This window comes from Hirundo rustica, chromosome 2 (assembly GCF_015227805.2).
Source record: "Hirundo rustica isolate bHirRus1 chromosome 2, bHirRus1.pri.v3, whole genome shotgun sequence".
Taxonomy (NCBI): Eukaryota; Metazoa; Chordata; class Aves; order Passeriformes; family Hirundinidae; genus Hirundo; species Hirundo rustica.
The window spans coordinates 94,863,800-94,876,526 of NC_053451.1; the positions used below are offsets into that span (position 1 = coordinate 94,863,800).

Consider the following 12,727-nt stretch of genomic DNA (forward strand, 5'->3'; position numbering starts at 1 on the left):
AATTTATTGCACAGTGTGCAGTCACAAAATCACAGCCAAGACAATTGCTGAAGCTTAATGCTGGTTTAGCTACAAGTGTCTGGCGTGCACTCACAAAGCTATCCAGGGGACATGCAAAGCCTTACTTGCTCTTTTCTCTCATCCTACATCCCAGGAACAATATAAATGGAGTTATTGTGGCATCACTTATGCTATGAACTTCATTAGTAGGAGCCTGCTACAATTTTTAAGTGAATGAAGAAATACAAAATGTCAATACAAATCCATTTTTATATTCAGATAAAAGCTATTTATAGATTTTTACATCATATACCACGTCTGCAGAGAGCAAAGCTCTAGACAGAAGCATGTATAGAAAACCTGCTATTACATGCTTGATTATGTTAGTACAGATAGAAATCTCTGTTGCTTACTCTTTGAATTAAATCTAAGAGCCTCTAAGGATGACCAAGAGTACAAGATAGCCTCACTGCCCTCTTTACAGTTTTACTGTTCAGTGAAAGTAATAGTGCTGAAAAATGTTGGAATTTCACATGTCGCATATCGAAACAGTTTTTGAGGCTGCCACCTGTCTTCAGGTCTCTTTAAACCCAAAATGTTTCCTGCTTGCCCAGGGGGAAAAAGGTTCAAATGTTCTTCCACTAAAACACTCACTTTTCAATATTTTTTCTGGACTACAAAGTGCTCTCATCTGAGTCTGAAATTTTAATGCCATTCAGACTCCTGTAAAAGTAAACCATCTGTGAATTACAGTCATAGTTATTTTAATTAGGAAAGCATTAGGGTTTAAAATGTTATTTTTCAAAATGGCACATTTTTTAAAGACTAAGTAAAATTGTCATTAATGACTATCAAAGCTGCAATTGCTACTACAGGTCAACTTTTCTTTTTTTTCTTTTTTTTTTCTTTTTTTTTTCTTTTTCTTTTTTCCTTTTTTTTTCTTTTTTCCAAATTTTTTTTTTTTTTTTCTTTTTCAAATTTTGCAGAAAAGGTGTAGGATGTAGAAGTACAGACATTCAAAACTACGGAATGGATGCTGAGATGGTGTGTAGGTGGCATGGAGGCAGTATTAGCTCATATTTAATAGGTGTCAAGGGAATGTGTAAAGCTGTTCTTTAGTTTTAAAAAAGGCAATTTGTGGGAGTGCTGTGTGTTTCTGGCAGTACTTTCAGAATAGCTACCAACAAAAGACAGAGAACTATAGTCTAATGATATTTTACACAATGACACACATTTTCACAATGCATTAATGAAATTTAGAAAAAAGCCTTAATACTATTGTAAAATGTGTCTTCTTGCTGTGTACATGTCTACAAAGATATTATAATGACAAATACAGGCCACTGACTTTTAAGGACTGAAATTTTATTTTTAAAGATTTACTTTCTCATTTTGCTTCATACGTTTTAAAAGTCCTTTTTTTGGCTCTGCAAACTAGTGTTTGACATTGCACTGTGGCACATACTGAATAAACCTACATTTTAGCATAGTTTATTTATGGCCTTAATATAAAATATGTGAGTAATCTGGTATTCAAACAAGTGACATCAAGCACTTATATATGTTTTTGTCAGGCGCTGGATTTTAGGGAGGAAAACTGTCATTCAGGTGTCTGGGGAAAGGCAGAATAATGGTCACTCCTTTTCCCTAAACTGTACAAACCTCACAGCTCTCCATACTTGTGAGACAACATGAAGAACTGTTTTACAGGAAAGGAAAGGAAGTGATCAGGAAATATAAGAGGCATGTAAGAAACACTCAGCAGGGGAAGCCCTACTCCAGTTTTATCTCACGGGATCTTGGTATTTACCAGACCTATTGTCATGAGTTAGTACAGTTTGGTTTTTTAGTCATAGAAAAATGTAGAATAATTCTCCAGGTCAAGACCTGGGAATTGCTTTGGAAGAGACAGCAACCTATCAGAGAGTTAGTTAGAATATTAGCATCTTTTTTAACCACTGAGAATTACTACCTGCGACTTTGGGAAGTACCATATAAAACCCCATGAATTTCCTGTAGGTGGGCCCTTTTTCTTCTTTCCTTTGGCCGGAGAGAGACAGGTAATATCGAGCTGGGCCTGCTGCTCCCCCCTTTTGGGGTGGAGCTGGCCTGAGGCCTGGCCGGATTCCATCAGCTCCCGGGTGAGCGGGGCAGGGGGAAGGAGAGGTTGCTGCTTTACAACAACTACTTTCTCCAAACTTCCCTGGAGCAGGGAGAGATCTCTGCTGGGCCTCTGATAAGAGCTATGGGCACCATTTGGACCGAGGCCACCCCAATTTACACTGAGGGGTGGGCTGAGAAGGCATTTATGATCCTGCCTGGTTTTTTGTGATTCTGGACTGCCCAAGTGCTCTGATCTCTGATGTTTCTGTGAGTTCTTCCTCCCTCACCAGCACGGCCTTGAACATCCAACACCACGAGCTACAGAGGGAGAGACAAAGACTCTGAGCAGATTTAACTCTTTCCTGGCAACATGAAGCTTCCAGAGCTTAGCCCTTCTCTGAGAGAGTAAGAAAGGACAGAGTGAACATAAAGAACAACAGCATGAAGTCAGTAGAGCAAGAGTGAAAAGACTATTGGGACAGAGGGTTGAAGAGCTGGTTGTTCCATTCTTACTTGAGCCATGGAAATGAACTCTATATTTAGGTCATTCCTTTAAATCATGAGAAAGATATGCATTTGGGGAGATGATTGTTTTAATTTGTGTGTAGATTTAAGCAAAGGTGTTTGTGATAAACTAAGTAATATCCTATAAGATGTTTGAACAGAGATAAAGATGAGAAGCCCCCTGTGCCTGTGAAGAAGTGAGAAGATATTTCTGTACCTTGAGGTGAAGAATTCTTTGCTTTGGAGTTATTCATCTTTAAAAGGTGACACCCCAGTATGCAAAAGTCTAAGACCGATGACCCATAAGCAGCTTGGGAACCTGCTCCTGGGAGGGTCACAAAGGCAGGTTTCTCTGGGCGGTTGTTTTTGTGACAGTTTAAAACCCACAAGAGAACTGTTCTGAGTTGTCAGTGGGATCCATGACTCGAAAAGATACTCTTCCCCTAATGAATTGATGAAAGACTATTATCAGATAGTGAAACTGACTGAAAATTACAAGTTTTGTCTCTTTATGTTGTTTTGTAAGAAAGTGAATAGTTTGTAAGGGGAGGGAAGAGTGGTTTTGAAGTTTCATTCTGTTTTAGTTTTTTTTCAACTTTTTTTCTATTCTTTTAGTGTATGTTAATAAACTATTTGTTAATTTTAAGGTTAAGCCTGCTTTGTTTTTCTCCTAGTCTCTCTCCCACAAAAAGAGTAAGTACCGAGACCAAAATTTAGTGAACATAAAACCACTACACCTATCATTCTAGTTTTCAGAATTCTAGAAGCAGACACAACATCAAAATTTGGTGGTATATTCTTCTCCCCACCTCCTCCCCAGGCCTGCTCTTTGATCTCATTCCTAACCTGGGCCAAACCACTCACTCACAACACAGAAGAAAAAATAGGAAAGGGTCTCTTGGCATGAATGAGAAATACAGGCAACAGGTGACATGGAGAGCAATGGCACAGAGAGGAAGCACAGGAGAGTGGAAAACTAATCACAGACAAATAAAGGATGAAGACTGGGACCAAATATGAAGCTAAGTATTTAGAAAAGTGTCAAAAGGCAGTAGAGGCGGGAGGGAGTAGCGGAAGACACGGAATCCAGATCTGAGATGCAAAAGATATCATAAAGAAAACTGAGTTAGCAAGACTAGTAATTCTAAGCAAAACCTGAAAGATGGATGGACAGAGGGAGGAATACATTCTCAAGGGAAAAAGATATATTTTTCATAGAAATATGAACAAAAAATAGAGCTTTGTGTTGAAAGAGTGAGAGCTTGTGAGCATTCTGAGGTCAAAGTCAACCATCCATCCTAAAGTCACTGCATAAGCTTGTGGGCAGTGTCTGGCTTAGGCCAGTCTTCTGGTAGCACTGGTGAGGTCAAAAGTCACTCTCTGGTGGTTTCTGCAACTAGCAAATTATTTCCAATACATAATGGAGTGACAAGATGAAACAAAAATATAATGGGACAATGTAATTTTACTGATATTATCCAAAGTATGAAAGAAAGATAGATACTTGTGTTTTAATAATTTCTATTAGTATGACCCTCCCCCTGCCCCAGGATTTTGTTTTTTAATTGCCTAAAAGAAATTTGACTTTAAAGTATGATATTCAAAACAAACAGGAAATTGACTTCAGTTAACATTACTAAATAACAAATGAATGAACTAGCATACAATTTATGAGCTCTAAAGTTTTTCTGCTTGAGGGAAGGAAAAAAGTTAATACTCCCTTATATATTAGATTGCTTGCAAAGTACTCCAGTACTTCAGCATATTAGGTACAAAGCAATTAGTATAGCATGACCATTTTAATTTTTAGCCAAAATAAACTGTTCTGTTTAAAAAATAACATAAAACATTATCTGAACTAAGCATAAAATTTACATATGTATAATTCCATACAATTTTGCTCATTCCACTGATTTAGTCATATGCCACTTATGTTCTACATTCTGCTATTTAATCATAAATATACTTTTTACCAAAAAGAACCATAGTATGCTAATATAATATATTAATACACTGGAATTTAAAAATACTTCAAGACAGCTCTATCAAATCCAATAAATGAAACACCCATTGAACAGTAATAAAACACTTTCCCTTTGCAGTTCTAGAAGTGTTATAAGAACTTAAAAATCTCTAAATGGACTTTTGGGATTTCTCTGTATTGAGAACTTATCATCTGTTTTAACACCCATGACTGCAAGTTTGAAAATACAGCTCCACACTGGCAAAGATCATTTCTCCACAAACACTGCTGGCTCCTGAAACAGCTTCAGCAATGTTTGTAGTTGTGAAAGTGTGAACTGGCACTAGCACACCATCTACCCCAAGCAACTACCTCATTTGGAGCTTCATTAAAACATTCCAGCTGACTCTCTTGTACTGCTTATTTCATACCTGATGAGTCTTAGAATCATCCCATTTGAAACTTAAGACCTGTCTTATTCTTTGACAAATGAGTGATCTCTTGTGTTCAGAATTCAAAGCTACTGATAGGAAGGAATCATTGTGGGTTAGAGGAAGCAGGCTAAATACTGGGAAGATAAACTAAGACAAAGATTTTATTAGAATTTTTTTAAGGATTGCTAGCTTTTAACCAGATAAGCATTTCTATCAGACAAAGGCTGAAATATTCACTTTCAGTGAAGTCTGACCTTTGCAGTGTTGTATTTAACAGACACACTTTATAGTAAAAGCAAATTAAATTGATGTTCTTTTTCTTCTGGTATGGAACTAGTTGTTTGCATTTCAACAAGCTCCATCTGAAGTAACTAAGAAGGGTTAATTGCAGACTACTGACCTTAGCTAAACAAAATGTAGAGTTCCAAGTTTTGATGAGAAATCTCAGTAAGCTATGAGCTAACTCTTTTTTATTGAATTTATATTTGCAAGTTTAACAGTGTGAGGAATGATAATCCAAACAAATGAAAGTTTCCTTATGTCAGTAAAAAGAGCCAAGGACTGTTTGTGCCCATACTTCTCCCAAAGCATGATAATATTTGCAAATTAAGTCATGCCATTGGGACGGTAGGGTTTGGTTAGCTAATGCATCACTGTGTGACAATAAATGAACATAGCACTGAAAATGGGGATTTCCTAATATAAAGACCTTCACGTATTCTGGGGGACAGGAGATTCTTCTGCTTTACATGGACCAGACAGTGCTTCTGCTCCATTTAACTCTAAAGTTACTAAATATCACCTCACTGACTTCTCCAGGGTTTAAACAAGTCTATTACTTTCTTTCTGCCTGGAGTAGAAATGGTTTGTTTTGATTTAGCAGTCTGATTTTCTCTTACATCAGATGTGCCTAAAAGTCACAGCAAGCTAAGCTTGTAGTGATTGAGTATTTCCTTTAAGCTGAAAGAATACTCTGCACTCTGCACACAGAGTCAAGATGCAAAAATTGCCTTTCATTAGTAGCTCTGCACTTTCATAATTCCAGTACTTAAGTGCATGACTGAAACTGCACGGTAAGTCAGCTTCAATGAAACCACTATTTTATTGTCCTAGTTTAGTTATCTCCAGCTCAGCTTACCCAAGGAACAGCAACATTTCACAAAGCTATCGACACTTCTGTTCTCACATGATGACAGACAAGTTGGCAGGGAAGAAGACCAGCCTGGCTGAATAGTGAGCTTTTGCTCAAACTCAGGGTGAAAAAGAGTCTACAACCTTTGGAAGAAGGGCCAGGCAACTTTGGAAGAGTACAAGGATGTCACTAGATCATGTAGAAGAAAAGGTTTAGAAAGGCAAAAGCTTAGCTAGAACTTAATCTGGCCACACTGGGAAAGATAATAAAAATAGTTTCTATAAATACATTAACAAAAAAACAGGCCCAAGAAAAATATCTATCCTTTTTTGGATGCAAAGAGGAAAAGGCAGAGGTATTTAATACCCTCCTTGCCTCAGTCTTCAACAGAAAGACTAGGTATTTTCAAGGTAACCAGCCTCCTGAGCTGGTAAACAGGGACAGGGAACAGAACAGACTCCTCGTACCCAAGAGGAAGTAGTTAGTGACTTATTGTCCCATTCAGACACTCAGAGGACACTCGATGGGGTCCATCTGGGGGTACTGAAGGAACTGGTGTAAGAGTTCCCTAAGGCATTCTCCATCATTTATCATCTGTCCTGGCTAACCAGGGAGGTCCCAGACAATGGGAGCTTGGCCAGTGTGATGCTCATCTACAGTAACAGGGGCCTGGAGGAGGATTTGGGAAACTACAGGCCTGTCAGCGTTACCTCAGTGCCAGGGAAGATTATGGAACTAATCATCTTGAGTGTCACCATGCAACATACAGGACAATCAGGGTATCAGCAGCCAGCAGGAATTTAGAAAAGGCAGGTCCTGCCTGACCAAGCCTGACCAACTTGATCTTCTTTCATAACCAGATGACCTGTCTAGTGGATGAGGGAAAGGCTGTTTGTCTACCTGGACTTCAGTAAAACTGTTGATACTGTCTCCCACAACATTCTCCTGAAAAAGTGTCAGGCCATGGCTTGGACAGGTGCACTTTTTAAAGTGGGTTAAAAACTGTCTGGATGGCTGGGTCCAAAGAGTGGTGGTGAATGTGACTGGTTCCACATCCAGTTGGTGGCCAGTCACCAATGGGGTTCCCCAAGGCTCAGTATTTGGGCCAGTCCTATTATCCAAACCATCTTTATAAATGGCTTGGATTGAGTAACCCCACTATGTTTGCAGACAACACCAAGGTGGGTTGGGGTGTTGATCTGCTAGGACGCAGGAAGGCTTTGCTGAGAGATCTGGACAGGCTGGATCAATGGGCTAAGACCAATGGTATGACATTCAAAAAAGCCAAGTTTGCCCACAACAATCCCAGACAGCCTCTCAAGCTTGGGCAGAATGTCTGGAAAACAGCCCAGTAGAAAAGAACCTGGGGATGCTGGTTGATAGCTGGCTGAACATGAGCCCAGAATGGCCAAGAAGGCCAGTGGCAGCCTGGCCTGTATCAGACATTGTGTGGACAGCAAGGCCAGTTAAGTGATTGTCCCCCTGTATTCAGCACTGGTGAAGCCACACCTTGAATTCTGTGTCTGGTTCTGGGCCCCTTACTCCAACAGAGAAACTGAAGTTCTGAAGCATGTCCAGGAAAGGACAATGGAGCTGGTGAAGGGCCTGGAGTGCTCCTGTGAGGAGCAGCTGAGGGAGCTTCCATTGTTTAGCCAGGAAAAAAAGGAAGCTCAAGGAGGACCTTTTCACTCTACAGCTACAATGAAAGGAGGTTGTAGCAAGGTGGAGGTCTGCCTCTCCCTCAGACAACTGGTGACATGACAAGAGGAAACGGCCTCAAGCTGTGCTAGAGGAGGTTCAGATTGGACATTAGGAAGAATTTTTTCACTGTAAGGGTGATGAAGTATTGAAAGAGGGTGTCTAGGGAGATGGTGTAGTCACCATTCCTGGCAGTGTTCAAGGAACAACTTCATATGCCACTTAGTGCTATGGTCTAGTTGATGCGGTGGTGTTCAGTCAAAGGTTGAACTCAGTGATCTTGGAGGTCTTTTACAATCCTAATTATTCTATGATAATAAATACTTGCTTCTAACACATAATTTGGTGAAGCAAGCAGAAGACATTGGCCAACTGATAGTGTCTGCTCTTATGCTCTGCTAAACAGGAGAAAATAAACCAAAATCAGACCCTGGTATTGGATCTTCTGCACTTTTTGTCTATTTGAGAATATGACTGCAGTATTTACAAGAGAAGAAAGAACATGTTCTGTGAGTAGGGTCTGAATTTTGTTGTTTTGTAGGTTAATAAAACACTCTCCAAACACAGCTTATGTGAAAAGGAAAAGAAAAATTGTCAAGCAGGAAATAAATACAAAGATACCATTTTCTTTGCTAAATTTCAGGGATTTAAATTCAGAACACTTTTCCCTCCCACAGGTTAATATCACCTTTCTCAAAATGGGATGGTGAGGTACATTATCAGAAGAAAGTTAAATAAAGTATCATCCAGATTCACTCAGCTAAAAAGTCCAGATCTTTCCTTTTCTCCCTCTGCTCCCGAGCTTGTTGACAACTTCATCTGATAATGATGACATATAAGCAGGAGGTTGATTTCAGATCTGTGTTGCTTTCTCCTAAATATCATCATCCTTGATGAGGGCATTTTAGCTATTTTTTTGGTTCATTTTTTCACCTGAATTTGCAACAGCTCTTCAGGGAAGTGCATGTAACAGTGTTGGGAAAGATAATTTTTGATTTATTCATGAACTCCTGCAACAAATAGATTTTCAGTTCCAGCAGTGACTCATTTGAAGTAGTTACTGCTGGCAACAGTGGCTGAATAAACTGGTTATACGTGTAACCCCCTGCTTTTTGGATGATTTTTAGTAATACCCTACAGATGACTCCTTTCTTCTGGCTTTGCTAGCTGACATCATCCTTGCTTCCTAATTCCTTTTTTTCTTTCCTTTCCTTCTCCCTCTTCCTACCTTTTAAATGTTTTATTTTTTCAGAGTCCTCTGCTGTAAAAGCATAGAGGAAAGCACCCATGACAAATGCAGGTTGTGTAAGCTTCTTCATTTAGATTGTTATTTAAAGTTCAACTTTCATGACTAGTCAAATGAATCAAAAAGAAAACTGAGAGAGAGATTATGTGACAGACATTAGTCACTACTGCTGATAGTTAGGTATGTGGTTTTGGATCACCTGTACAAAATATGTTGGTACCAAGGTGGTATTCACTGGACATTTAAGAAACTGGACTTAGAGTAAATTTTTTTCTTAAATTTTCTTCTATGCTTTTCATCTTTCCATTTGTTTTTTATACCTCTCTGTGACTTGAAACAGGTGTATGGAGGAGGTCACTCATTTTTTCAAACCTTGTTCCTTGCAGCTTAGTCTGTTGCCATGCGCTTCTTAGTCACTGAGTGACAATGGTATAACTCTCACCCCCAAGCCCTCATATTCCATTTGACTTATCAGTGTCTCAAGAATTTCATGCCTGTCTGGTCTGAGGGATAATGCATTATCCTTGCACACCTGACTTCTGGAGTTAATGAGATACTGGAATCTAAAATACGTTCTAAAATCTGTTTGAGATCACAAGCTTCAGTCCTTTGCATGATGGAAGGATTCTGTTTTGCAATTTTCTTTCAATATTTTTGTCTTCCAAGGTTTCAGGCTTGTTTTCAAATGCCTGTCACTACAGGATCACTAGTCTTGAGCTCTAGTCTTTCACTGATAACCAACTGGTTTTTTTTCTGCACTGTAACAATGGTTCTTCTCCTGGGAAATAAACTTGATAGGCATCCTGCTCTGTGTTTTGTGACTGGAGCACACTATGGAATTACTGTTACACAGCTTTTGTCCAATGTCAAGCTTGTATCTCCACATAAGTTCTAAAGGTGAGAGGTGCTCTCATCTCCAGGTAATTGTAAACGAAGGTACAGTTTCTAGATGTAATGACTGGGTTTTTTATAGGGAACCTTGTGGCAATGATGCAGAACATAGATCAGAGCAAGCTTACAAAACCTGGCTAGGAAAAGCAAATCTAGTTTAATTTGTTATCTTTTCAGTCTTTTGGTCTTATTGAAGGAGAGGGGCTATATGTGCCCTCTACTTTGCTTGGTGACTAAACTGCAGCTTTAAACAGTATTTTGATGAAATAAAAATTTTATGTGTCTGAATGCAGGTGATCATGTATGTGTGCTTCCAGCCCAGTGGTGGGCTACTTTTGTTCCTGTTGTTACTAAGGAATCTGGGCCACTGAGAAATACCGATAGCACACATTCTGACTTATTCCTTGGCCTTTATAAAGAGATTGCAGAAACTTTTCTGGGCATCTTAATCAGAGGTCACACATTAATTAGAAGACCCCATTCTTTAAAATGAGGAAGCCTATGGGAGTGCCCAAATCACTGTCCAAGCTCTTAACTTCACAGCTGTCCCTGAAATTGGTCTGGATGCTCTCTTGTGTAATGAATTTCAGTCCTGCTAGGCTGGAAAAAGACCTAAATCTGAAGTTCACATTGCCTGCAGGAATGCTCTGTATGTGAAGCCACAGAAAGTTTCATTTCTATTCAATAGCTTCTATACTGTGCAACAAAACACATTTTTCTTTTTAAAATGCACATATTAAAGAAATCAGTCCTACTCAATTACAAAGCTATCCAAAGCAGATAACTGAGTAATGTGGCCAAATGGAGACATCCACCTTGCAGTCATCATACTGGTGAGAATTAACTAGGATATAAATAGGATAAGGAGACAGGATAGGGGGTTGATAATTTCTGGTTTAGTGTTTGATACTTTTTTTTGTTTGTTTGTTTTTAAACTTTACTTGATGTATGGCAACATCAGGTTCTCTGGTGTACCTGGATCAGCATATTGGCACCTACAAATGCACTGACTACCTGGGAAATCCTAAACAGCTGTTTAGAGTCCACTCTGTTATGACAGTAGAGAATTTAGTATAGGGTTTTAAAGAAATACAATATGTAGGGTTATTCAGGAACCATTCAACCACTAAAATATAAATATCAAATACCTTCAAAAATCAGGATCAAAATTTACACAGTGTGCATGGTTAATTGAATCCTTTTCTTCCCAAAAGAATACACTGATTTTTTGACACAATGATCACAGCTACTCATAAAACTCTGAAAATTGGTTTGCTAATTTATCTAAGCATTTATTAAATGTCAAAAGAATACACTGCTGCAAAGGATCTGGTGGCTTGCCACCAACAGAAATGATTCAGCTAGCTTGTTTAAAGAATGATATTTTAATTGCTTTGTAGATCACAAACCTGCCAGCCTTGTAATTTACACTGCTGAAGAACAAGACGACATCTCTCCTTGGCACTCAACTTCTTCTTCTCTCCTGCTGCTGTATCAGCCAAATCTTTATACCTAGAAAAATCAGCAGAAGTAGAGTTACTCTAATGTTGGCCTGGTTAACATCTTTGTAGAAATTGTCAGTTTTCCTTTGACTCTCAAATCTTTGATATCCAAACTGGAAGCTTGGGATTCTGTTTAGGGTGAAGAAAACAAGAAGGCAAATCACTCTAAATATTGTATATTATTAGACACAACCTTGGTTAATAACAAGTGATGGCTAAACCCCAAATTTGCTTCCTGTCAGCTCTTTGGATTCCTCACTGAAATCAGTGCCAAAGGAATGAAAAGCCTCCCCAGTCAAGATCATTGGGACTGAACTGGGTCATTGAAAGGAGGAAAATATGTTTTCAGTATGTATCATACAACTTTTGCCTCCTAAGACGTAATTCATAAGAAAGTGACATTGACAAAAATTATTTTCATCAGTCTGAAATAAATTTTCTTTTTGAACGGAAAGTTATGTAGCAAAGAGACTTCTGGAAACTTGATCAGCTTACACTACTGGAAAGAAGTGCAAGAGGAGACTTGATTATAGCATTGAGTACCTTCAAAGAGAGAAAGTGCTGGATATTAAAGGGCGTTTTGATGTACCACATAAAAATATCAAGGAAGAAAACTTAAGTAGTACAAAGTCCAATAAAGTATGAAATTCAAATTTTAACTGTGGACTTATTAAATTTATTCTAACTTATTACTAAAGAAATGGATGAATTTTATTCATCTTAATGCTACATAGTATTACTATACTTTCTTGGAAGTGTTCCTCTGTCTAGATCTGACTGCATGTAATGAGTCAAAATGCTTTTTCGTTACAAAAAGCCAGGCTTTGAAAAGGATATACACTTTGTAAACATGTCACTTTTGATTAAACTCCCAGTGAAATTGATAAGTTTTGAAGTTTGTGTGCTAATTACATTTCCTGACATTTTATTTATTTATTTATTTGACAGCCAAATTCACTTATAGCTCTGCTACAACCCAAAATTGTGCTGTCTTGGGACCCTTTACACTCAGCATGGTAGGCAAAGCTGTAGTGCTAGAATGACTCTAGGGACCTCAATTGTCACAGGAGCTGTGGCAACACTGGAGCAACATCTGCAGGTAAACTGCTATAGGACCAAATTTGACCTAGACTTCTAGTTTCATCAAGCTGCACGGACCCTTGGGTACCTCAGCTCTGGAAATATTCTATTGTCTGGTAGCAGTCCCGTAGCTAAGTCTATACTAGTAAATGAAAAGTGAGAGGGACTGCTTCT

The 12,727-nt window shown here is 38.6% G+C and overlaps 1 protein-coding gene across 3 annotated transcripts in view; it reads right to left on the reverse strand.

Moving 5' to 3' along the window:
• The window catches only part of MYO16 (myosin XVI), a 370,295-nt gene that overhangs the window by 51,536 nt on the left and 306,032 nt on the right, over positions 1 to 12,727 (reverse strand). For all 3 annotated transcript variants that reach the window (XM_040056866.2, XM_040056865.1, XM_040056864.1), the window contains exon 28: positions 11,381 to 11,483. In XM_040056866.2, the coding sequence (XP_039912800.1) occupies positions 11,381 to 11,483 (103 nt within the window). The remainder of the gene's footprint in view (positions 1 to 11,380; positions 11,484 to 12,727) is intronic.